The sequence below is a fragment of the Bos grunniens genome, chromosome 12 (genome assembly GCF_055505025.1).
Source record: "Bos grunniens cultivar Pamir isolate PY7600 chromosome 12, Bosgru_T2T1.0, whole genome shotgun sequence".
In the NCBI taxonomy this organism is placed as follows: domain Eukaryota; kingdom Metazoa; phylum Chordata; class Mammalia; order Artiodactyla; family Bovidae; genus Bos; species Bos grunniens.
Genome location: NC_141176.1, coordinates 76,333,190 through 76,360,847, shown reverse-complemented (window position 1 = coordinate 76,360,847; position 27,658 = coordinate 76,333,190). Strand labels below are relative to the sequence as shown.

Sequence of the window (27,658 nt, the reverse complement as noted above, 5' to 3'; positions counted from 1 at the left end):
TGTGTATGTGGAAATGTGAAGATGAGGACTTCTCATTGATTTGGGTAGACCCCCATTTCCAATTTTCCTGCTGAATTGGAAGGAGCTATTACCTCTTATTTTATATGTGAAGTCACTTAAGCAGAGAGCTTGAGTAATTTTTTTAAACTTAATTTTATATTGGAGTATAGCCAGTTTACAATGTTGTGAGTCTCATGTGGACAGGAAACGGACTCCGTCATAGTCGTTCAGTTGTGTCCGACTCTTTAGGACCCCATGGACTGCAGCCTACCAGGCTCTTCCATCAGTGGGATTTTCCAGGCAAGAGTACTAGAGTGGGGTGGCATCACCTTCTCCGATACATGTATCCATTCTCTCCCAAATTCTAAGAGTTTGAGTAACTTGCCTGCATCACACAACTTAATAGCGAAAGTTGGACCCCAAATCAGGAGCCTGGCTCCCGAGTTTGTGTGGCCATGTATATAATTGCTATTCTGAGCCACTTCTCTTTGGATACTTGTTCTTAAATGCAGGGAGAAAGCAAATGCAAACACACCTTTGATCTTGTAGGCAGGAGTTTCTCAAGGGACGTTCTTAAAGTTCTTGCTGTTGGAGATGATGCTCATGAAACATCTCTATAATCAAGCTTTAGGGCAGCTATTCTCAGAGTATGGCTCTCAGACCTGTGGCATCCTTGTCACCTGGGAGCTTGTTAGAAATGCAAATCTCCCTATCAAGTCCTTTTAGACCAATTTTGTAAATTTAGAAATAATGGGGGTGGGGTTAAGCAAGCTCCAGGTGATTCTGATGGAAGGTGGAGGCTGGCTTCTGCTTTAAGCCTCTCCTCCCACTGGCATTGTTCCTTCAGTGCTAACTTTTAAAAGGGGTCCAGACTTTGTGAAGTTAGTTGGTGACCACAATTGCCATCCTGTTTGTGAAGTCTGAGGTACCTTTGTGATTTCCTCGTGTCCCCCACTTGCTGTCCTGGGAAAGTTGAAACGAGCCCAGGCAGGAAGTGCTGCCCAGAGACAAGGCCCGCCTTGTCGAGAAACTGAGTTTTCATCTTCTCATTTAGTGTTTGCTTTTCTTCTCACATTTCATCTGCTTTCTCAACTTGTAAATGATGCCAGTAACTAGCTTACTGACTTATACAAATGACCACACTGAGGTTTTAGTGTTTTCACAGCACAGGTAGGACTGAGAGTCTAAGAGAAAGAATACATTTTGACTATTGGTAATTGTGAATTTTAGAAAAGAATATATATATTTTCTATTTCTATAAAAACTTAAAACTATAGAAGAAGGGGCTCCCAGATAGGTGGCACAGAGGTAAAGAATCTACCTGCCAGTGCAGGATACACAAGAGACACAGGTTTGATTCTTGGGTTAGAAAGATCCCCCTGTGTAAGAAATGGCAACCCACACTATTATTGTTGCATAGAGAATCCCATTGCAGAGAAGCCTGGTGGGCTACAGTCCATAGTGTCGCAAAGAGTTGGACATGACTGAGCACATACAAGAAGAAAGGAATAAGGATTTGTTTTTATTAACCAGGTCTACCTGCTGATATTTTGGTTATTTCTCAGTCTTTCCCCTAGAAACCTTTGCATATCTACACACACACAGATTTTTTTTAATTAAAATTATAGCTCATGTTTTTTTAGTCTTGATTTTTATTGGGGTAAGTTGCTTAACCAAGTGTTAGTTATGTACCACAATGAGACACCAAGTCACACATGGGGAAAAAAAGGAAGAAACAATAGTGTTGGCAAGGATGTGAAGAAACTGGAACCCTGCACACTGATGGCAGGCTTATAAAATGTGTATCACGAAGGACAAATATTTTATGATTTGATTTACGTGAAGTCCTCAGAGCAGTCAAATTCAAAGAGAAACAAAGTGACCTCGTGGTTGCCAAGGGCTAGCGGTAAGGGAAGTAGAGAATTAGTGTTTGATGGCACACCAGTACAGGATGAAGAGAGTTCTGAAACTGGTTGTACGGTAATGTGAAGATAGTTACCAATAATGAACCGTGTGCTTGAAAAATTGCCAAGATTGTAAATTTTATGTTGTGTGTATTTTCCACAGTTTTAAAAAACTTAATGTGAAACAAAAATGGCACCTGATGTGCCTCATTTGGAAGTGTTCCTGTGTTATAGAGTCTAGACTTTGCCACTTCCTGGTTATATGACCGAGAACCAGCCACATAACCTCTCAGTACTGGCCTCAGGAAAGTGGGGAGAAGACCCGGAGAGAACACCTCCCTGGGATGCTGAGAGGATTGGTGATGCTCTGAACAGGACAAAGTCCCCCCAGACAAAGAGCAGTCATCACCACCACAGACTGCATATCCCATGTGGTCCCCAGTAGAAAGCCTCTGATAACTTTGATAGATGAGGTTACAACAACTGCAGCCCTCAACAGGAAGAAGAGAGACTCCTGTCCTTTCCTGGTAAGGATGCAGGCAATGAAAAGCCATGGATTCTGTAGGAGCCCTCCCAACCTCCTCTTCCCCTCTGTAAAAGTGCTCTCCAGCCCTGGCACTTTGGGGACTTACACTTGGCTCTGCACAAATGCAGACCTCAAACTGCTATTCTCTGCTGATACTGAATAAGCCCATCTTTGCTGAAGAAATATCTGACAGTCTATTTGTTTCAGGTCAACAGAGGGTAGGGAATCAACGCAATGGGGGACCTATGGAAGACTCTGGGTGGAAAATTATCCACTTGATACCTCTGAAAGGATACTAGTCTCAGGCTGATCAGGTGCAGAACTACAAAGACCAAAAAAATCAAGAGTAAACTACAGAAGATAAATTTAAATTTGTTCGGCAGTTTTTTTTGTTGTAAGGACATACCAGTAAATTTGACCATACCTTTGGGATGTTCTATTTCTCGCTTGAGGCTCTGGTTATTGTATAAAATTACCAAAACTCATCAAGCTAAACATTCACTGGGAACAGGTCAAGGTCAGAGAAAGAGCCCTGGAGAGCTCACTCAGCCTCCATCTACAGCATGTGGATTTCTGACTGTTAATGAACAATAACAGGTGGTATTCTGAAAATGGTGCAAAGAATCATAGTTTGAAATTAAACATTTCTGTCCATTCATAATCGATAGTTATTGAGGGCCTAGCAGGACCAACCTCCCTAAATCATCTCAGCACTCGGCCAGTTCACATCCCCCACTTCGTGTCATCAGCTTCTCTGAAAAGTGTCTCCAGGGAGTCTGTCTTGATACCAGTTTCCACATCCACACTCCCTTTGCAAGGGGACAGTTCACTGAGATGTGGCCAGTGTCAGGGGAGCAAGGATTTAACAGCTTCCTGATGGGCCAAGTGCATCTAGTCCAAGACCCTGCCCCATCCTCATCACTGGGGATAGGTCCTGCACTCACCCCCAACCTGCTGGCCTCTGGGACGAGGGTAGACAGAAATGCAGAGCTCACCCCAGAGGCTGCAGTGAGGACAGAGTCTCAAGGGACTGGACAATCCAGTCCCCAGCTGGACACGCTTCATTAACTGTGCTTATTTCCAATAGTGAGGAATAAGAAAAATTCAGTAAACCATAATTGGAGAATGGACTGTTTTAGGAAAAAATGGGGCCTATCCTATATCAAAAACTAAAAAAAAAAAGAAAAGAAAAATTCTAGCTGCCTTTACTGTTAGAAATAAAATAAGAAAAAAGCTATAATAAAACAGAGATTTAGATGATGTTAGGATACACTACAGAAGACATACTACAAAAGCAGCAGGAGAAATGAAAAAGAAAAGCTTGATTTTATTTAATGATATACATAATTTTAAACATCTAAAGAACAAATGAAAATCTGAAAAAGTATTATATGCACGATTACAAGTTATTTCAAAAATATACTCTATGTAAAATATATTAATAGACATTTGAAGAAAGACAAATGATCAAGAGACATAAAAAAGTGTTCCATCTTTATGAATCAAATGGCAACCCACTCTTGTATTCTTTCTTGGAAAATCCCATGGACAGAGGAGTCCGACAGGCTACAGTCCATGGGTTTGCAAAGAGTCGGACAGGACTGAATGACTAAGCATGTATAAGTCAAAAAATTCAAATTAAAACCCTGAATTATTTTTAAATTTAGGCCCAGAAAAACTGTAATTCAGGTACTCAAAGGTTACAATGAAATAAGCTCACAAACAGCTGTTAAGAGGGCAGATTGGTCTGAACCTAATGGAAAAGAATTCAGCCCTTCACTAATTATTCTACTTATGGGAATTTGGAAAAAGGAAAGATGCACTAAAATATATGGTCATGGATATGCATCACATCCTAATTATACATTTCAATTAAATACCACATTTTGACAGAACCAGACTCTCAGACTTTAGAGAATGAACTTATGGTTGCCAGGGAGAGTGAGGGGGAAAGGAATAGTTAGGGAGTTTGGTAGGGACATGTATATACTGCTGTATTTAGGATGGATAACCAACAAGGACCTACTGTATAGCACAGGGAACTGCTCAATGATATGTGGCAGACTGAATAGGAGTGTGGTTTGAGGGAGAATGATACATGTGTATGTATGGCTCAGTCCCTTTGCTGTCCTCCTGAAACTATCATGTTGGCCATTGGATATACTCCTATACAAAATAAAAAGTTTAATTAGAAAATAAATGCCATGTTTTGCACATTAGATAATTCTCTAAATAAATGTTAAACTTTCCCATAGAAAGTTAGGAAGGAATCTGGATCCAAAGATATTTTGATGTTGAGTATGTTTTCCTCTTCAAGCAGAATTTTAAAGAGGGTCTTTTGTGGGCTTCCCTTATGGCTCAGATAAAGGTAAAATAATCTGCCTGTAATGCAGGAGAATGTGGGTCAGAAAGATCCCCTGGAGAAGGGAATGGCTACCCACTCCAGTATTCTTTCCTAGAGAATTCTGTGGACAGACCATGGGGTCCCAAAGAGTCAGATGCAACTGAGTGACTAATGCTTTCACTTTGGGGGCAGGGTGTCATCATTTGGGTAAGTCCCAGTGCTAATTCCCTGAGCATTTTCTATAGGGGACAAGTGTGGAATAAATCACCCAACATGTTTCAAACGTGCTTAGTGGTAAAGCTCCTAGATGTACACTGTTGTTTTGGAAGGAAACTGAGACCTAGAGATGTTGAAGGTCATGGAGCTGCTGAACTGGAGTGGAGACGTGGAGCAGAGGACAGCTGAGGCCCTGGGTGCTCAGCACCACTGCTGAGACTAGAGTCCAGTCTTCTGACCCCTGGACTGGGGTTCTTTAGGGGTGCCAAGTTACCCGGATTAGCAAAATCTGAAATTCAATCTGTCTTATCGCTTCTTTAATGAGTCATGGATATTCATACATTCAACAAATAGTTCTTGAGCATCTGTACCTATGTTGTTCTGGGAATAACAGGAGAGAAGAAATGTAATCTCTGTTGTTGCTATTATTCAGCCCTTCAGCCGTGTCTGACTCAGCGACCCTATGGACCAACACACCGGGCTTCCTTGTCCTTTACTCTCTCCCATAGTTTGCTCAAGTTCATGTCCATTGAGTTTGTGGTGTCATCTAACCATCTTATCTTCTGCTCTCCTCTTCTCCTTTTGCCTTCAATCTTTCCCAGCATCTGGGTCTTTTCCAATCAGTCAGCTGTTTGCATCAGGTTGGCCAAAGTATTGGAACTTCAGATCAGGCCTTCCAATGAATGTTCAGGGTTGATTTCCTTTAGGACTGACTGGTTTGATCTCTATCCATGGGTTATTATGGTCTGGCCTTGGAATTTTCCTTACCCTGGCAAAATTAGTAAAATGGTATTTACCTATGGGCTATCTCTGCATTCTAACTATTATCATTTAAATAATGCATAATTGATCTGAAGAGGTTTTTTGGTGGGATCATTTGTACAGTTAGTTTTTTCCCTTTATAATAAATAATTGCAGAGTGGTAAGTTGAGATTATGTAAATATCACCTTTTGCTTCAAACTTTCAGCCAGTTTTTAATTTTCATTGATGATTTTCTTGATCCTTTTTTATTTATTTTTTTTGAATTGTTAAACTTTTTTATTGTGCAGACTTATAACTTAAAAACTGTAAAATATCAGTAAGCATATAAAATTTCAGCAGTCTTTTGGACCAGCACTTGATTTGCACATGGGACTAAGCATCTATCTAGAATAGACATGTCTTGGGACACATAGTTTACAGATTGACTCACAAAACAATTTCCCAAGGGCTTTTCCTAATATAAAGATAAAAAATATCTTACACTTGAAAATTATTCAGTACAGTACATTTTCAGTTATGTACATAGCTTAAAATAACTGATTACTCCTTTTATGTTTGTTTGAATTTGTTTGCAAGAGCTTTCATTTCTCTCCTGTTTACGTAGCACTACGGATTCATGGATTCTTTCATTATTTACTGGGTTAACGTTCATTGCCATTTGTTTGTTTTGATGCTCTAAGTATCTCAGATTTGTCTAGCAAGAGCCATTCAAGCTTCTCTGTCCTTCTACACATCCTCATGATTCCTTGAGCACTTTCTTATTTTATGGCACAGGATGTCCCAGACCCATCTTGGACTTTCTCTGCCTGTTGATCTTGGCCTGTAGACAGTGAGGCTTTTGCCGGGATTGCCTGGGGCTCTGCTCACCAGGGCTCATACTAGTTATGAGCAGCCCCTACAGAAATTCTCCTTTTACAGTGTTGTGGCTGGACCAGCCCTTGTGGTTCTTAGGATTGTGAGACACATCTCAGCAACAACCAACCATCAGGGAACTTTGATATGCCAAGGTGTATCACTCACATGCCCTGGAGGGTACAAGGCACCCCTGGGGTGACACAGCAAGGTCCTGGGTGGAGAGAGAGAGAGAGCTCATGAGCAAGCTTGGACTTGGGATTCTGCCTTTTTGAGTTTGAGAGTGGGGTGTCTAGGATTTTAAAGGTTCACTCTTTACTAATGAATATAAAAAATAAGAGTGGGAATTAAAGTGCAGGAAGGGAGAAGCAAGCAGTCAGTGAGATGGTCTGTTATCAGGTCAACCAGAGCTTTCTGAAAGAGGGAACTTCACGGGTGGGGTGGCCTGGCTCTTTATCTCATTGTGTAGCTGTCACATGTTCACCGGAGATGGATGTTTTTGACATGGATGTCTCCAAAGCTTCATGACACGCACTTATATTGCTGTTAAAAAAAAAAAACAAAACAGAATTATCACATGCTGACACACACAGCCCCAACCTTGGAACCAGCATTTCTTCATTTGGTTCCTTTTTGGGAAGAAGGATATTAAAAAGCCAAGACCTGGGTGAAGGGGGCCAAAAGACACAATCTTCCATTGTAAACTAAGTTATACAATAGGATTAACTATAGTCACCAGACTGCACGTTACATCCTCATGAAAGTGAAAGTCCCTCAGTCATGTCTGACTCTTTGCGACCCCATGGACTATACAGTTCATGGAATTCCCACCTGCAATGTGAGAGACCCGAGTTTGATCGCTGGGGTTGGGAAGATCCCCTGGAGAAGGGAAAGGCTACCCACTCCAGTATTCTGGCCTAGAGAATTCCGTGAACTCCATAGTCCACCGGGCCGCAAAGAGTTGGACATGACTGAGCAACTTTCACTTTCATGAAGGTGTAATATCCAGTTTGGTGACTATAGTTAATTCTACTGTATTGAATACTTGAAAGGTGATAAGAGAGTAGACCTTAAAAGTCCTTCCCACAAGAAAAAAATCATAATTGTGTAGGTTAAACAAAACCCCAAGAAACTGGGGCTGGAATGCTCTTTGCTACCAGTGTGTTATTGCTTCTGGGGCCTCTCAGCATACAGAATTAGGGAGTGTGTATGTGTCTGTGTGTGAGTGTGTAAACACATGTCTAATTATTCCATCATATCTCTATATATTTAAAATATAGTTTTTTTTTTTTTTTTAACAAAGCCCATCACTGTAGGATTCTAATTAGAGCTGTGTAATTTAGATATATGTCATTGTCCTCTTAATTTTAACAGGTGGCTAAACCCCTTGTTTAAAATTGGTTATGAACGGAAATTAAAACAAGATGACTTGTACTCAGTGCTTCCAGAAGATCACTCCCAGCGCCTTGGAGAAGAGCTGCAAGGGTGAGCACAGATAGAAGAGAGAAGGGGAGGGAGAGTGAGAATTTCCACATGGGGCTAAAGGTGTGTGTATGGGGGGGTGCGCTTTGCCTTCCACTGTGTTCTCTGGAGCCTTCTTCCCTGACACTGCACACACACCACCTCAGGCTGACCCCAGGCTTAGCCCACTTTGGAGGCTGGGGGGAGCCCATGTTCTCTGTGCATCTGTGGACGTGGAGGGAGCCCGCAGCCATGGCCCTGGAGGCCGAGCTCTGTCCCTGGAGATGGGGCCCCTGGAAGAGGGTGTCTGCACCCATGAGCTGCTCATGATCTGTGAGTCCAGCAAAGCTTGACAGGAACTTGTTTTCTGAGACTGGGACTTTTCCCTCAAAAACTGGTCTGGTGCTTTTACTGGTGCTTCAGTCTACACTGTTCATCCTTCAGGCGCCTTGTGACCCATTAGCCAGCATCTATGGGGCAGCCACAGAGCACTCTGTAGTGAAGGCTCGTCTTCTGCTCTGCCCTCTCCCCCATTTTACCTGTAGCAGGGCTCTTCTTCACTCTGCTCTGTTTCTCATCGCAGGTACTGGGATCGAGAAATTTTGAGAGCCCAGAAAGATGCACGGGAGCCTTCTTTAATGAAAACAATTGTCAAGTGTTACTGGAAATTCTGTTTTGCTTTGGGACTACTTATATTTCTTGAGGTAAAAGTTTTTACTTAACTGTGCATTAACTTCTCAGTGTATGCAGATCAGTACTGAGATGGATGAGATGGGGACGAGAGAGGACAGAGCTTTCATGTCTGAAGTTAAAACTTCTCTGTGAATCATGATGTAGTTCAGCGGTTGTATTTACTTTTAGAATGGACAGGTGCTTAAAGACAAATTCTCCAGGGGATTACTATTGGGTTGGCAGAAAAATTCTTTCAGATTTCCCATAACATCTTTTGGCAAAACTTGAATGAACTTTTTGCTAAGGCAATATTTTTATTTTAACCAGTTAAAACATAGTATTGTGGAAGGATGGCACTGACATTTTATACCATACTAGGACATTGTTAGTGCTCAGTAAATGATATAAATGCTAAAAGTGATCCTTGAGAAAAAGAAGATCCTACAACCTCAAGGAATATTTGCCTCCTGGTTTGGAGGAAGTAAACCTGGACCTGAGCTGAAAACCTAAGACATTTTATAGTCACTCAGCAAGCAATTGTTAGCTTGCCCAGGACACATCTGAAAAATGCTCTCCCAAGAAGGGATCATTACCTCTCCCATTCCAGTGGAACAGGACCTGGGGCCCTTCATCTGGGCAGGAGCTGCCAGAGCTCCAAGAGCATACCATTCCCTGGGCTGCTCCCTCCCCATGGGCCAAGTCATCCAGGTCAGAGACCCCTGTGGGGAGGAGCTCCAGCTTCACCATGAATCATGGAGAATCCATGCACCATCTGTGCTGGTTTCAGTCCTGACTGTTGAGGTGGTTTGGTGTTTGAAAGGAGTGTCTTAGTATCCTGGCATTGACAGAGGGTCTAGGAGAGGATGTGCAGGAGAAAACCAAAGGCAGAAAACTGTGAGGTCAGTGACCTCCATGACCCTGAACATCCTGGGTCAAGATCCCCCAGTGAGACAGTCCACCTGGGGACACAGTGTTGTCAGCCCCCTTGTTCTGGCTGAGCCTGCTGGGGGTCTGCTGCAGACCCCCCTGGGTGGCTTGTGCTTTCCGTGGTCCCTTAGCGCTGACTTAGGGACACAGGCAGCGTGTGAGTGTGTGAGGGCAGGAGGGATGGAAGATGCAGTTGCTGTGAAAGGGGTGTTTTAGGTGGAGAAGGTGTGAGCTGTCCTCAGTCCATTGTGTTAGGGGTGAGGTGGGGGGGCCAAGTGGTTTAAATGTGGGTGGCATGGCTCTTATTTAAAGGCTGTGTTGTACTGAAGGGCACTGCGGGTAGTGGGCAGGTGGGCAAGTGAAGTCTGACGCACACAACTGGAGAGACGGAATCTGTCAGCTCCCAGGTGACTGGGTGGTCCTGGGAGATGGAGTTCTTGTTGATGACAAAGGTGGGTTGACCATTGTGCCAGAGGGTGGGGCAGGTGTGTGGGGCAGAGTGCCACCTCAGACAGGGCTCTGGCCACCGAGATGCTGCAGTGCCTTGTGAAGGGCGGGCTGGAGTGTTTATTTCAAAGTTGTCCAGCCCTAGTAACACTTCCTGCTGCAGATCCAGGAAGGCCAGGCCTGGGGCCTGTGTCAGGTGTCAGTTGGTAGAGCCCCAGCCCCTCCTTCAAGAGGCTGGTTGTGGGGTGGTCATGGCAGAGAAGTGGGGAGTCGAGGACCTTGAAAACAAGGGAGCTCATGCTCTGTAGTACTAGAAGTTCCAGTAGCAGTAACAGGGGCTCCTACTCAGTAGTCATGGTGGTGGCAGCAGCAGTACTATTAGTAGTGCAGTAGGAACAATGGTAAGTACTCAAAATACATTATGTATTAGGAACTGCTGTGGGCACGGTATGTGTAATATCACTCTTATTCTTTGGGCTAACTCAATGAAGTTGTAGGTTTCATTTTACCCCCATTTTAGAAGAGAGGACTCTAAGTCCAAGTAGTTACATAGGATGCCCCTGGTCACACAGAGCATAAAGAACAAATTGAGGTTCCACTTCGGGTACTCTGACTTATGAGCCTGTTCACCTCAATGCCTGAGAGCTCGTCCAGGGTCAGAAAGGCTTGTCTTTAGAGCTTTGTATTCATAGTGTCAGACACATGCATCCTGAATATTGTCAAAGATAATAAATAGGATGCTAAGAACTTCCTGGAGCAGGAAGTCAGATTTGGGATCGTAAATGAGGGTAGAGTTCAGGTGTCCATGTCGCCTGGGTGCCAGATTTGACTAGAATGTTGATGCTAGAAGCAACATCATGCTGTGTTCAGATAGACCAGGAGCTCTTTAACGTTGCCCTCATTACCATCCTTAAGTGGTGATAATTTTAGATAGGAGAAGATCTAAACTCAGCTCAGGACTCTCTAAAACATGAACACATTACTTTTGACCTCCTGCCCTCTTTTAATTCCTCTGGTGCACAGAATGACTCATGGGTTACCCATGGTTCCCAGACAGTGCTGTGACCCACCACAGCGCAGGCACTCCTGGCAGCACCAGTGGGAAGAGGCAGGGTGAAACCAGTCTAGGGTGAGGCTTTAAGGGTTAGGATTTCAAAGTGTGAAACCTCTGTCCTGTGAGAATTGAGGAGTGCCCATAATGCTTGGAGAAGCAAGTACCAGGCTAATGTTCAACCTGGAGCACGTGCAGGTCACCCCTAATTAGAACAGAACAGCCAGCGAGTTCCTAGCACGCCTGGCCCCTGTGTGTACTTTCATGGGGATCTTGGGTGAGGAGAAGGTGAACAGGTCTCTGCCTGCTTGGGGCCCTCAGGGTGGATAGGAGGATCCTAAAGACTCTTCCTGGACCAGAGACACAGAGACCACCCCCCCACCAGGTCATCAGGGCTTCTCTCTGAGAGATGAGGTGTCCACTTGCTGGCGTGTAAATGGGGTTACCTTGAAGTGCCAATAAAGGTCCATCTAGTCAAGGCTATGGTTTTTCCAGTAGTCATGTATGGATGTGGGATTTGGACGGTGAAGAAAGCTGAGTGTCGAAGAATTGATGCTTTTGAACTGTGGTGTTGGAGAAGACTCTTGAGAGTCCCTTGGACTGCAAGAAGATCCAACCAGTCCATCCTAAAGGATATTAGTCTTAGGTATTCACTGGAAGGACTGATGTTGAAGCTGAAACTCTAGTACTTTGGCCACTTCATGTGAAGTTGACTCATTGGAAAAGACCCTAATGCTGGGAAGGATTGGGGGCAGGAGGAGAAGGGGATGACAGAGGATGAGATGGCTGGATGGCATCACTGACTCAATGGACATGGGTTTGGGTAAACTCCGGGAGTTGGTGATGAACAGGGAAGCCTGGCATGCTGCGGTCCATAGGGTTGCAAAGAGTCAGACATGACTGAGTAACTGAACTGAACTGAAGAGCCTCAGTGGTTTCACTCACTCCCTACCCTGAGTGGGGAGGAGTGACCAGGGTTTATGTCCTCTTTGTGGGAACCTTAGAAATGGCTGGCCTTGTCTAATCACTGACCTTTGTCCAAGGCCACTTTTGCTGATTGTGTCGGTTTTAGGTAGAGGCTATAGGAAGGCACATATTTGTGTAAATCTTCACTTGGGAGCTCAACTGATGGGCAGGGAGTAAGCAGAATCCTCTGTGTTCCAAAGTGAGCTTTGTGCCTGGACTCAGGGCTGGTTCCCCCAAGAGCTGGGTGGTCTTTGCATTTATTTCCCAACCCTTTCTTCCATGTGTCCCTCACTTCTGCTTAACCCGGGAGGCTGAGGAGTGGCTACTAGTGGCAGAGATACTGTGGGCTCAAAGCAACCACCAAGGATCACGCAGCAAGGGAGAGGAGGAGGGGGCATTGAGCCAAGCAGACAGGGACCTGCAGAGCAGACCTGCTGTGTGCACTCTGCTGGTTCCTGAGAGCTAAGCATTAGCCATTAGGTGTCAGTAATATCCACAGTGATGACCTTGAGACATATATGAGGGTGATACTTTTCAATTCATTAAAAAAAAAAAAAACACTGTATTTTTACTGTCTCATTGAAAACTTTTTTAAAAAAATTGAAGGATGATTGACTTAAAATATTATATTAGTTTCTAGTGTATAGCATAGTAATTCAATATTATTTTTACATTATAAAATGATCACCCTGATCAGTCTAGTTACCCTCTGTCACCATACAAAGTTATTCCAGTGTTATTGACTGTATTTCCTATGTTGTAAATTACATTCCCATAACTGGAAATTTGTGCCTCTTCATCTCCCTCACCTATTTCACTCATTCTCCAATCCCCCTCAATCCATTATCTTTAATAAGTCAAGGAAATAGGTGACTCCTTTAAAAAGATTACTTTCATAATGGTGACAAATTCAAAATTCTGCTTAGAAGTGAAACTTTTAATTACTGTCCAGTAAAGTTGGCTTCTAGAAGTGACTTTTCTTAAGAGTTCTTGTTCTGCCATGATGGCCTGTAAACAGCAGTGAGTTTTCTAAGCCCTTTGGGAAACAGCCTCTGCCATTGAGGATAGAATAGGTCTCGTCCCAGGACTCCTGCCTTTTGTGCAAACTGTAGAAATCATTGCTAATTTTTCACTTTCTGGTGTGATGAGAAGGTTCTGATTTATGGTTACACAAAAGAAGCTGTGCATCTTTAAGTACAAACTTGGCCCAGCCCTGGAATCTCCATTTCTCCAAGCAGCCATGGCTCCTTCTCATTGGAAATGGTATTTAGAGACTATGGTCTGGGCACTAGGGGTGTTTCACTGCTGTTGAGTTGGCTATTGTTTCTCAGCTTTTTCACTGGACAAAGATATTATACATTTTTTGTAGTAAACAGACCTTGAGTTTATATGGATATTTCCAGTCGAAGTCAGATTCAGGGCAGTAGTGCTTGTATTTTATCTTTTTACTCTTAGATTGGTATCTCTTTTCCTCTCATCATCTTTTCTCTTTTCTGCCATGCCTAATGGTGGCTCAGATGGTAAAGAGTCTCCCTGCAGTGTGGGAGACCTGGGTTCTATCCTTGGGTTGGGAAGGTGCCCTTGAGGAGGGCATGGCAACCCACTCCAGTATTCTTGCCTGAAAAATTCCATGGATAGAGGAGTCTGGCAGGCTATAGTTCCTGGGGCCACAAAGAGTCAGACACGACTGAGCAACTTCAGCGAATCCCAGTTCTCAATGATACTGACATAATTATTCATTTAAAAATCTTATAATATCAACACTATTAACCATAATGTGACTTTTGAAAGCATATTGTTGTTGTTGTTGTTGCTGTTCATATTGTTCTTAGATAGGCATATCACACAGGGAATATGTTTTCAATTTTTTTTTTAAACCACTTTTAACAGTTCTTTATTGTATAACTGCCAGAGAAGGCAATGGCACCCCACTCCAGTACTCTTGCCTGGAAAATCCCATGGACAGAGGAGCCTGATGGGTTGCAGTCCATGGGGTCACTAAGAGTCAGACGTGACTGAGCAACTTCACTTTCACTTTTCACTTTTTTACTTTCATGCATTGGAGAAGGAAATGACGACCCACTCCAGTGTTCTTGCCTGAAGATTGCCAGGGACGTAGGAGCCTGGTGGGCTGCCATCTCTGGGGTCACACAGAGTCGGACACGACTGAAGTGACTTAGCAGCAGCAGCAGCACTGTATAACTGCCAACCTACTGGATGGATATAGTTTTTGTTTTATTTTACTCTGAAATTTTATGAATTGATTTTGAAAACTTCATTGTTTTATAATTCTGTATAATGTTTTCACAATTCCAAAGTCAAATCAACAGAAGAGGCTATTTTTAAAGAAGACTGGTATCCTTGTTCCATTCTAATTCTTCTCCCTCATTAGATATAACATTACAAATTTGATTCATATTTTAATTTTGTAAATACTGTATTTTACAAACATTTATTTTTTTCCCGTGTTTCGAATGAAAGGTCTGAATTTCATATTTGGAGTCTCAAGAATTTGGGTTCATAAGGAATTTTCTTAGAAGTATGATATGTAACACGGAACTCAGCATAAAACCTTCTGTGGTACTTGTAAGTCCTTCAAAGCAGGTTCATGGCTCCTCGAGGCCCAGATGCCATGATGATGCAGGATAATAGCAGATATTTCCATGGGATTAGATTCTACATCCAGAATCTTCCAGGCAGAGGGAACTTCAGGGTCCATCCTTAATCAGTTGACCTAACCCAGTTTCTGGAGGCTTGGCTTTAGGCCTCAGAGTGCTCTTAACCCCTCCTAGGTGATGCTAAGGTACAGTCAGGATGAAGACCACTGTGTCAGGAGGAGTAAAGTTATATTTAGCATCCTAATGTTATTATTTTCCCAGATTCACTGATTTTCCTCCTTAGCTCTGGATCTGTCTCAGCTCTGCTGTTTGTCACCTGTTCTCCCATTTCTGAACGTAAATTGCCCCTTCATTTTTCCCACAAGCTCATTTTTCCTGCTTATATATTTCACTCAAGCATTTTTTCTTTGTCTGATATAGCTTGTTTCTGTTTTCTGTGTTTTTTAATTTTTCTTGTGAAGCAGAATTGGTGGAGTTGGGTAAGAAACCTTTTAAGTATGTGTGGAAATGTAATGGAGAAACTATAATGAGTAGGGAAATTTTAGCACTTAATCCTGTGAGAAGTTCCCCTAAGAAGCAGGAAATGGGGCCCAAAGTCAAGTGCTTTCAGGAGGCTGAATACCAAGGACTCTACCAAGAAATGTCTGCCCCAGAGACTCTCAGATTCTTGTAGAACCTTTATCAAATGTTGTATTACAATAGACTCTTTTAAAAAATCTTTCATGATTTCATAGTTGTGACGAATTCCTATGAAGATGTAATAACTCTATTCTGAATTGGTTTGTGGAAAGAATATTCACAAATCAAACTTAGACTGATGTTAAAGATGAAGAGTTTGAGGGAACAACTTTTGATCTTGTGCCTGCTTATCCAGAACATTTTAATTTGGTTAGTTTCAAGTTTGATAGGGAATATTTTCTCAGCTGTTTTATTCCTCACTAGTTGAGGATTAGTATCCAGAATAGACAGAAGAGTAGAAGCTATAGGCCATGGACTGGCATTACTCCTTAGTGAGGCTGTTTGCTCACCTGGGTTATTAAAGACTGTCTCTCAGCAGATAAACCCAGACACTTAGCCGGTAATGACCTGCCTTTATTTTGCACTCTTTTTTGCTGAATTTCTTGCATTTATTAGTATTCTTTTAGATGGGTGATATTACTCCTTACTCCTCCTGTAATTGAAATGATATTAGGATCAAATAGATGAGTAACAGACAGCTGAGTAACACCCAACAAAGGTCCATGTAGTCAAAGCTGTGGTTGTCCAGTAGTTATGTATGGATGTGAGAGTTGGACTATAAAGAAAGCTGAGCACTGAAGAATTGATGCTTTTGAACTGTGGTGTTGGAGAAGACTCTTGAGAGTCCCTTGGACTGCAAGGAGATCCAACCAGTCTATCCTAAAGGAAATCCATCCTGAATATTCATTGGAAGGACTGATGCTGAAGCTGAAACTCCAATATTTTGGCCACCTGTTACGAAGAACTGACTCATTTGAAAAGACCCTGATGCTGAGAAAGATTGAAGGCAGGAGGAGAAGGGGATGACAGAGGATGAGATAGGTGGATGACATCACTGACATCAGTTTGAGCAGGCTCAAGGGTTGGTGATAGAAAAAGAAGCCTGGCAAGCTGTAGTCCATGGGGTCACAAAGAGTTGAACATGACTGAGAGACTGAACTGAACAGACAGCAGTGATTTCCAAAGAGAATCACAGTTTTAGGGCATTTTGGGATGGCAGGTGTTACCACTGGGCTTCTGGTGGAGAGCCACAGGTTTGTAGCCTGCAGCACTGGGCTTCCCTTGATCGTATCTGGGCTGGGACTGCCATGTGTAGTTTGACTTTTTGCTTCTCTGTATTAGTCTCCAGACTTCTATCTCAGTAAACTGTATCAACAGTGTGTTTTACAATCTATGAGGGGTTCTTCTTAAGCTCTTAGTGCCTCCAGGGGTGAATGATGAGGCTTCCTAGAAATGTAACATTGAGCCTTTGTGTTCTTGAGAACTGGTCATCTTCCTCTGATATGGTCATCTTACACATAATTCTTCCAATAAACAGTCTTCTCTTCTCTGGAGTAGATGAAAGCGCCTATGACCTTGTGGGAGGTAAGGCAGGTGTTAAGGCCTGTGAACATGTGTGTGTGTAGAACAAGACAGACATTTAGGACTTCTGTGTCACATCCTTTTGAGAGATGGGGTCAGCTTTCTGTAAATAATCTGATCAGGCACTAGTTAGTTGAGCAGAAAATGCTTTTTAGTTATGCTTTGTGATTTGAGTTTGGGATTCTTCTCCTTCTCTTCCTCTTGTGGGTTCCTCAACATTTTACAGACAGAAGAGAGCTATCAAAATCAAACCTGTCAGGGGACTTCCCTGGTGGTCCAGTGGTTAAGAGTCTGCCTTCCAATGCAGGGGTCACGGGTTTGATCCCTGGTCGCGGAACTAAGATATCACATGCCTCAGGGCGACTATGCTGGCGCTTTCCAACTAGAGAAGCCTGCACACTGCAATGAAGACCCAACATAGCAAAAAAAGAAAAAAAAAGAAAAAAATAGATTTGTGTTGGAGATTTCTTGGTGGATGATGTTTTACAGTCGAGTAGACCAGCTAAAGTTGATAGAGATCAAATCTAGACATTAATTGAGAACAATCAATGTTATATCCTGTGGGAGATAGCCAACATACTCAAAATATCCAAAAAAATCCCCTGAAAGTCATTTCACCATCTTGGTTATATTAATCACTTTGATGCTTGGTTTCCACCTAAGTTAAGCGAGGGAAAAAAAGAAAAATCTTCTTGACCGTTATTTCTGCATGCAATTCTCTACTGAAATGTAACTATTAAAAAAAAATGCTCCTTTTTAAAAACAAATTGTGATGGGCAATGAAAAGTAGATACTGTACACTAATGTGGAGTGAAATATATCACTGGGTAAGTGAAATGAACCACCACCAACCACACCAAAGTACAGTCTTCATCAAGAGAAGGTGGTGTGTATATGGTGGGACTGGAAGGGAGTCCTCTATTATGACCTCCTTCCAGAAAACCAAACAGTTAATTCCAATGAGTACTTCTCCCAGTTAGGCCAACTTAAAGCAGCACTTGATGAAATGTGTTGGAATTATTCAACAGAAAATGAATCATCTTCCATCAGGATAATGTAAGACCGCATGTTTCTTTGATGACCAGGCAAAAACTGTTACAGCTTGGCTTGGAAGTTCTGACTCAGCTGCCATATTCACCAGACACTGCTCCTTCAGGTTTCTGTTTATTTTGTTTTTTACAAAATTCTCTTAATGGAAAAAGATTTAATTCCCAGGAAGACTGTAAAAGGCACCTGAAATCGTTCTTTGCTCAAAAAGATATAAAGTTTTGGGAAGATGGAATTATCAGGTTTCCTGAAAAATGGCAGGAGATAGTGGAACAGAATTTTGAATACGTTGTTCAACAAAGTTCTTGGTGAAAATGAAAAATGTGTCTTTTACTTAAAAACTGAAAGAACTTTTTGGGCAACCCAATACTAAGGCTTTATTGTCTTTGAATGTAAGATTTTGACTTATGTTAAAACTGTTGTCTGCTTGTCTTACTGGAGAGACTAGATCTGTGTATTTTTCTTTTAGGTTAGCCATGAATGTAGCATTTTGTCAAGATGGCTTTTTAACATGCTAATAATAAACGTAAAGCTTGTGTTAAGAAAAACTGGCATGACTTGTATTTCTAATTAAGGTTTTTTTTCTTTCAGGAAGGCACCAAAGTAGTTCTGCCCATATTTTGGGGCAAAATTATTAGTTATGTCGAAAACTATGATCCCGACAATTCTGCCGCTTTGCACGAAGCCTACGGCTACGCGGCAGCGCTGAGCGCCTGCGTGCTCGTGTGGGCCGTTCTGCACCACTTGTGCTTCTACCACATGCAGCGCGGGGGGATGAGGCTGAGAGTAGCCGTGTGCCACATGATCTACCGCAAGGTGAGTGTCGCTCGGTACCACGGTGTGTTCCTCTCCTGAAGCATCAGGAACATTTAGTTCTCTGTAAATTAAACATCTTGTAACTGGGATCATTTACACCTTCCTAGAGAAGCTTGCTATTTGCATCAGGCCAATTTTGTTGCTGTCATTTAAGTAAAATTTACCAGTAAATAATGAAAAGTTTTGTATTGAGATCGGGTCAGAGCTGCCTTTGGTAAATTTTATCCACAGGTTTTTATGTAATATCCACGCAGCTTGTAATGGAATCTAATTAAAAAATAAGTATAAAAAGTGTCAAATTGGTTTTCAGTGTTTTCATGCCTTAATCTTGTAGCTGTATTTGTGGCAATTTGTTGTTCATTAAGACCATCTTTTACATCAACTTTGTATTTAAAAGTAAACTTCATTGATCGGATTTATGAAATTAAATCTAGGAGCACAAAATGTATTTGAGAAAGGGAATGATTATATGTTTAAATGACCCATCTAGACATATTGAATGTAATTGTGTGAACTAAAGAAAAATATAAATGGAATCCATGCCAAACATAGATTCTCTCGCTATATTCTATAGCTATGATTTTTTTATAATGGTATTAAAGAATAGAGCTGAATGTTGGGATGAAACTTGAAATCTTATGCAGCTTTTAGTAATTTTGGTGGGAATTTGTTGCTATTCATTCAAGTTATTTTCTTAATTCAATATTTCCTTTTTCTTTAGTATGCATTTTAGCACTTTTAATAAGACCTGACTTGGTGTGTTCAGTGATTTTGTGTTGAGAATTGCCATGGAATTATTCTATAGTTTAACCTAGTCTTAAGTAGTTTAAAAGAATTAAGGATTTTAGCTGTTTTCACAAGGGAATTGCCACAGTGTTAAGAACTGAAGGGCTCTATATAAACTTGACCCTGCATATCTCTTTGCCTTGGGCTGTTTGTTTTTTTCTAGGAAAAAAATTTTATTTAGCTGTATTTTATTCTTGAAATTTGCTGAGAGAATAGATTTTAAGTGTTCTCACCACACACACAGAAGAATAACTATGTGCGATGATGGGTTCGTTCATTTGTTTTCCTACTATAACCATTTCCCAATGTTTATTTACATCAAAACATCAAATTGCACATAGTAAATATATTTAATTTTATTACAAATGAGTAAAATCCTCAATGAAAGCTAAAACCAGGCGATTTAAATGAAAAATATTGATTCTTTTCCTATTTGTTACTTATCTAGAGCTCCTATTTCTTGGAAATACATTACTGGGGAAAATGTAGAATGTCTTCTCCCATCTTTGCTTGAGCAGACTCTTGTTAAATCTCGGGACTGTGTGGACTCAGAGGCCTGGCATCTCACTGCCTGTGTTTGGCACATGAGCCCAGTTTCTCCTTGGGTAACATATATTCCAGTTAAGGGTCTTCATTGTCAGCCTTCATCATTTTTGTTATTCTCTTGCACCTTCTGCCATTTAGTAGACAAATACTCAGATGTCCCCACAAATTAGCTAGATGTTCATCTTTCCAGATCATACTTAGCTCCCATAAGTATGCAGGAAATTTCACCAGAACTGCAGTGTAAAAACCTTAAGTTAGATTTGAGATGATGGTTTAGTCAAACAAAGCTCTTTCTTTGCTGCACAAGTGAGCCACTGTCCTGGTTTTTTCCCTCTTCCCGCTAACACTTTGGAATGTCTCCTTTGGGGAATCTGATCTGACCTTGTATGTTGCTTATGGAAATGTAAACATCTCCCAAAGTGTTCATTTACTGGCTTAATTAGCCTAAAACAATTGTTTCTTTACAAAGTCAGAAACTGTATACATAACCTGAAATTCCAGAAACATGGGAATTTCCTCGTGCACAGCCTTACATGTAGATTTCTACTGACATGCAAAAATAAGACACTTCTTGCAGGTCACAGCTGGACCAATTCCTTAGGGTAAACCTGATGCTGCCGAGCGGCTCTGAAAGGCCCCTGTGAATGTCTGTGGTTCATGCAGAGGTCCTGTCTCCTGATGCCTGGTCCTGAGGAGAAATCAGGTTGGGTGTTGGAAATGGAATGGCCGCTAAGCTCAAAGTCATAGTTTGTAATTTTGAACAGGTATCATGTATAGTGGAGAAGGAAATGGCAACCCACTCTAGTATTCTTGTTTGAGGAATTTCATGGACAGAGGAGCCTGGAGGGCTACAATACATAGGGTCACAAAGAATCAAACGTGACTGAGCGACAGTACACACATCATATATTAGATGACTTGTCATTTATTTACCTTTCTGCAGCTTTGATAAAATTGCTTTTGGCTTTGGTTCATTCATTTAAAAAAATTGTGGTAAAATATACACAACATAAAATTTACCATTTTAACTGTTTTTAAGTGCACTGTTTGGTGACATTAAGTACATTCACATTCTTGTGCAGCCATCACCACTCTGCATCTCCAGAATTTTTTCTCCTTCCCATACTGAACCTCTGCACTCATTAAACCCTAACTCCCCAGTCCCCTCCTCTTAGTCATTATCCTTCTACTGCTTCTTTCTATGAATTTTACTCCTCTAGGTCCCTCATATAAGTGAAATCATACAATGTTTGTCATTTTGTTTATGCCATGTAAGTACACTGTCTTTAAGATTCATCTGTCTTGGAACAAATGTCAGAATTTAAGTCCTTTTTAAAGATTGAATCATATTCTTTTACATGTATATACAACATTGTATGTATCCATTCATCTGTTAGTGGACATTTGAGTTGTTTCTACCTTTTGACTATTGTACATAGTGCTGCTATGAACATGGTGCACAAATAATCAGTTCAAGTTTATGCTTTAATTTGAGTACATTCTCAGAAGTGAAATTGCTTTACTATATGTTAATTTCATGTTTGGTCTTTTGAGGAACTGCCATAGTCTCTTCCATTGTGGCTATATCAATTTTAACTTGAGGACTAAATGGAACATTTTTATGAACCATGACATTTTGTTTGGATCGATGGCTACAGCTGGTGGTCTGTTGAAACAGCTCAAGGTGGTCTGTTCCGATTTCTCAGATCTCTAGGGAATTTTTCAGAGCCTTTTATCAAATGAAGGAATTATACAGCATAGGCTGTGCTTTTTGTCAAGTCAGCAGACTGGCGTTAAGAACACAGGTTCCTCACAGGATTAGTGTTTTGAATATTATACTGGTTAGTTTTAGAATGAGGAAATTAAGACCAAAGTGTTTAAATGATGTCACACCTCGTATTAATCTCTTTCCTTGAGGCAGGCTCTCCACTCTCATCTTGTTGTTGTTCAGGCACTCAGTCCTGTCCAGCTCTTTGTGACCCCGTGGACTGCAGCACACCACCCTTCCCTGTCCTTCAGTGTCTCCTGGAGTTTGCTCAAACTCATGTCCATTGAGTCAGGGATGCCATTCAACCATCTCATCCTCTGTTGTTCCCTCTTCTTCCTGCCCTCAATCTTTCCCAGCATCAGGGTCTTTTCCAGTTTGTCAACTCTTGGCATCAGTTGGCCAAAGTATTGGAGCTCCAGCTTCAGTATCTGTCCTTCCAGTGAATATTCAGGGTTGATTTTCTTTAGGATTGAGTGGTTGAATCTCCTAGCTATCCAAGGGACTCTCAAGAGTCTTCTCCAACACCACATTTCAAAAGCATTAATTCTTCGGTGCTCAGCCTTCTTTATGGTCCAACTGTCACATCTGTACAGGCCACTGAAAAGACCATAGCTTTGACTATATGGACCATTGTTGGCATAGTGATGTCTCCGCTTTTTAATATGCTGTCTAGTTTTTGGCTCAAAATTGCTTTGGTTGACCCCTAAGTCTATATCTATATTTCTTTATCCTTCAGGCAGGTCCAGGTTCACTGAGAAACAGGGTAGAGGGTTTTGCTTCTGTCTCCTGCTCCTCCCTTTGCTGTCCTTGTGGGCAGGGCTGGCGCCACATTGAATCATCAAAGGATGAACAAGGGTCCCTAGAGCCCTGCTTTCAGGCATCATACTGCTCATCCTGACACCACACAAGACCCCATGAAAATACAGTCCATTTTGCTATGTTCTCAGACTGACATGGTATCACTGCAGAAATCCGATTCTCTATATCTTTCTCTCATTTCAGTCACTTCGTCTGAGTAGCTCAGCCATGGGGAAGACCACCACAGGCCAAATAGTCAACCTGCTGTCCAACGATGTGAACAGGTTTGATCAGGTAAGCTGCCTGAGGGATCCTCTTCCATTCCCTATCGTTCTCACTGGATTTAGCTTATTGGGATGCCAGGTGCCAGGGTTTGGTGTCAGCCAGGGTTCGGTTGAAGACATAAAACAAGGGTTCTCTTTATCCAATGCTCATTTTCTGTGTGCAGCTTAGATGTGATAATATGTGTTGTCCTGTAGATGAGGGTTTTATTTTTCTGACATTGTCTGTAACATACCTTAGTAATAGACAGGCAACAGTGTTCTTGCCCAGCTTGGTTAGTGTTCCTAGGGGTCCTCCTGGAGTGGTCCTTCTTGGTACGTGGTGTTGGTGTTGTGGGATTGTCTTCCTCCTCCTCTGGATGATGTAGGCCTGGTGGGAAGGGATTGTTCTTTCTGTGCCCTGTACAGTGCCTGCTGCCTAGGGAGCCTTTGAGGAATATGCCAAGTGTGTGGTCCCCAGTCAGACACAGCCTCCTCTCTGCTGTCCCATCGTACCCATTTCACACTTACTTTATGAATAAATCATGTTACCCAGAGTGTTGTAGCTGTTGGTCAGATCTGTATAGACCACTTCTCTTTCCTGGATGATCCTGACCTTTAAGTCTGGGGGCTTCCCTTGTGGCTCAGGTGGTAAAGAGTCTGCCTGCAATGCAGGAGGCCTGGTTTCTATCTCTGGGTCAGGAGATTCCCTGGTGAAGGAAATGGCAATCCACTGTAGCATTCTTGCCTGGGAAAATCCCATGGACAGAGAAGCTTGGTGGGCTACAATCCATGGAGTTGCAAATTGGGCATGACTAAGAGACTAACACTTTCACTTCTCCTTCAATTATTTATTCATTAAGCATGATGTAAGGCCTCTACTTAATTTGAAGGTGAATAAGCCTTAATTTCTGCACTGGAAAGGCCACAGCCTGTCTGGAAGGTAAATGCACAAGTAGATATCGGAGAGTGTGGTAGGTACCATAATATAGGCTTTTCTATGGAGATGGGGGCTGAATTTTGGGACAGAGAGAGTTTGGGGAAGCCCTGAGCTCATCTGTGTTGTGGACAAAATCAACATCTTCCTTCAGTGCTACTGGTCGGGTTCTCCCTGGCACGTCCCTGAGGCTGGCCCTGTGCTGCCCCAGAACAGCATCATCTGGGGGGGACACTTGGATTTCTGCTTCATCATGAGGTATAAAACTCACTGATATCATTTCTGTTTAGATTCCTGCCTGTTTCTTTAGAACAGGTTGTTCTACACTTTGTCCTTACTGGTTTTGATTTTATACAGTTCTAAGAAGGCTTTGTGTTTCTCTTTTAAGGTTACAATGTTCTTGCACTATCTGTGGGTGGGGCCACTGCAGGCTATCGCAGTGACTGCCCTGCTCTGCATGGAAATAGGAATATCTTGTCTTGCTGGGATGGAGGTTCTCATTATTCTTCTGCTTTTGCAAAGCTGTGTTGGAAATTCGTTCTCATCACTCAGGTAAGAGAAACACTGGTTTAAAAACTAGGTGATATGTGCTTGGTAACATTCACCATTTGCTCCATACTTCTCTTCAAAAACAAAACCAATGCCTTTTCTAGTCTTTTCTTTATGTGGATTGTAGGGCCTTCAGGCTTCGTCAGTGGAGGCTCCAGCCCTAAGCTGAAGGCTTATCATGAAGAGGGAAAGGTGACGGCGCTCACTGGCTCCTTCCAGCACCATACCTGTATAAGTAGAGTGTCCTTGAGCAGAAGTTACCTATATTGAAGTTATTTAATTATTATTAAATAGTAACAATCCTATATGCTCAAGTTTAGCTGCATGTATTTTTGTTATGCAATTTTCAGGTATCTATGTTCATGTCTTGGTTTTAATTCAGTGTTTCCATTAACTTATATGTGCCTCAAGGACAAGGTCAATCTTAGTTAACTTTGTCTTTATACAGCCACGCAGTCCCAGCAGCATATGTGATAGAACAGTGGCTGGTGATGAAGGGCCTAATGGTGATGAGATAGACCTGAAGCAGGTCCCAGCGGGTTGGAGGTGGGTCATTGTCCAGGTTGTCAGGTGATGGAGGTATTGTGCTGTTTGAAGGTTTTTTTTTTTTGGTGACTTTACATGTGATATTTTTGTCTATTTTAAATTTCCTTTCCTATCTTGCTGTGGAGAGATGTTTCTTACCCTTCGAGGCCCTGTTGCAGTGCTGCCAGGTCTCGGAAGCTCTTGCTCTCCTTTCCCAGTGGAATTAACAGCCCGATCTTTTCTGCTCACCGGCACTTCATTCCTATTTTATCACCACACAGACACTGTCTTCCCCTTAGATTCAGTGTCTTTTTGCTTTCCCTGCCCAACTGCGACCTTAGGTGGAGAGTTCGTACCTGACTTACTTCAGGTCTTCCTCAGCCAGTACTGTGAGTTCTCCAAGTTACTCCTTGAATTGGACTGAATGGTTGACTTCCTAGAAGTCTTTTTCTCCATTTGCACTTTGAGAAGGACCTGCCTGTGATGTCAGCACAGAAGAGCTGTAGGGTATCATGGATCCCTGGTCCCTCCCTGTGCCCCCTGCTGCTGCTGAGGAAAGTTGGGCTGTGGTCACTATGGCTCATCTCACGTCTGTCCCCCCAGTAGTAAGACTGCAGCTCTCACAGACGACAGGATCAGGACCATGAGCGAAGTCATAACTGGCATCAGAACAGTAAAAATGAATGCTTGGGAAAAGTCATTTATAGACCTTATTACCAGACTGAGAAGGTAAGTTTTTGTATGTATCACACCATATTTTTTACTTTCCCCCCTGCTTTTACAGACTGAAATTAAAAGTCTTACCACTTTTCACATGAAGATGAGCTTAAATACTATGAATCCACACCTCACATGTGGCAGGTGGGTTAAGTGAAAGAGGGGAGATGTCATTTTAATCTGCTGTTCCATTTACGATCTTCTTAAAGGCAAAATTATATATGCTTCTGAAGTCAAACAGTCAATAAACACATGAAAAAAATGTTCAACATCACTCTTTATTAGAGAAATGCAAATCAAAACTACAATGAAGTATCACCTCACACTGGTAGGAGTGGCCATCAAGAAAACATCTACAAACAATACCCTTTTGCTCTGTGGTGGGAGTGCAAACTGGCACAGCTATTATGGACAACAGGATGGGGATTCCTTAGAAAACTAGGAATAAGGCTACATATGACCCAGCCACCCCACTACTGGGCATATGCCCTGAAAAAACCAGAATTCAAAAAGACACATGTACCTCAGTGCTCATTGCAGCACTATTTACAATAGCCAGGACATGTGCTTCCAGAGGGGCCATGGTGCCTGCCTCTGTTTGATGTCTTGGTGTCTCACAATTTTGGGGTGTCTTATTCTCTTCCCCCACAAGTTCATGAGCTCCTGGAGGGGATGGACTGTGTCTTTCTGTCATCGGTGGGGAGCCCCACCCAGGACTTGTGGTTATGAATGCTTGTTGAATGAATGTTCAAACACAGTCTGATTGACCCACAGTGTTTAAAAGGGTGACAGGAAGCCTCTGCTTAGTTGGAAGAGTGAAGCAGTGATGAAGTGTGTGGTCCTGGTGTCGGGATGGAGCCCTGGAGGTGGACTTGGATATTGATGCTTCTTTTAAAACCTATTCTGTTCTCTCTTTTCCAGGAAGGAAATTTCCAAGATTCTGAAAAGTTCCTACCTTCGGGGCATGAATTTGGCATCATTTTTCGCTGTGAGCAAAATCATGATTTTTGTCACCTTCATCACCAATGAGCTCCTTGACAACCTGATCACAGCCAGCCAAGTGTTTGTGGTGGTGATGCTGTTTGAGGCTCTGCGGTTCTCGAGCACCCTCTACTTCCCCATGGCTGTTGAGAAGGTGTCAGAGGCCGTTGTCAGCATCCGAAGAATCAAGGTTTGGGGACAAATAACTTTTTAAAGTTATAGGCAGATTTTACCTAAAATAGCTCCTTTATGTGGTCTCACTGTGTGCCAGTTAGGTGATAGTTAACTCTCCCAGTGCCAAAGCTGGCAGACTTCCCAGAATGTTGTAGGTACTCTCTTCTTTTATTACGTAGAGTGTGTTACAGATATCCTAAGACCGGTTCTCATGTAAGGCCAGTAGTATATATAGATAGCAGTGGCACAGGGCTCTTGTGTAGTGATGCCTGCAGAGTGACTAAAATGTCTAAAAGCAGGAGAAGCAAGCAGATTGCATCTCCTGTGCTGACTCCGATGACTAGGCAGTGACTGCACAGTCCTGGGGTACAGAGTTCCTCTCTGGGCTGGGAGGGGAGGAACTTGCTGAGAGCTCCATGCTGCTTGGACAGGAAGAGTGGCCTCAGATTCACTTAATTCTCTGTGTTCAAAAATGAGTTCTTTCCTCCACAAATGTTTTGCTTGTTGGTGTCTGAACCTGCCTTTTGTTTCTGCCTTTTCATCCCTGCACCCTTTTAATTACTGCTTAATCCTCTCTCTAACTGCCCTCTGCTTTTCAAATTTGTAATTCCCACCATTATGTGAACTAAGAACTTCTACATGCATGAAATGGATTTAGAAAGGCATAGGAACCAGAGATCAAATTGCTAACATCCATTGGATCATAGGAAAAGCAAGATAATTCCAGAAAAGCATCTACTTCTCCTTCATTGAATACACTAAAGTCTTTGACTGTGTGGATCACAATGAACTGTGGAAAATTCTGAACAAGATGGGAATACCAGACCATCTTACCTGTCTCCTGAGAAAACTGTATTCAGGTCAAGAAACAACAGTTAGAACTGTTGCTGGAACAGGAATGGAACAA

At 42.2% G+C, this 27,658-nt stretch overlaps 1 protein-coding gene across 1 annotated transcript; it reads left to right on the top strand.

Moving 5' to 3' along the window:
- Positions 1-1,951: 1,951 nt before the first annotated feature.
- On the top strand, positions 1,952-26,791 carry LOC147361930 (ATP-binding cassette sub-family C member 4-like). The gene is made up of 7 exons (XM_086328427.1): positions 1,952-1,980; positions 7,980-8,090; positions 8,650-8,770; positions 18,486-18,710; positions 22,813-22,979; positions 25,483-25,608; positions 26,518-26,791. Exons 1-7 carry the CDS (start codon positions 1,952-1,954, stop codon positions 26,789-26,791), a joined length of 1,053 nt encoding a protein of 350 aa, XP_086184553.1.
- Positions 26,792-27,658: the final 867 nt, after the last annotated feature.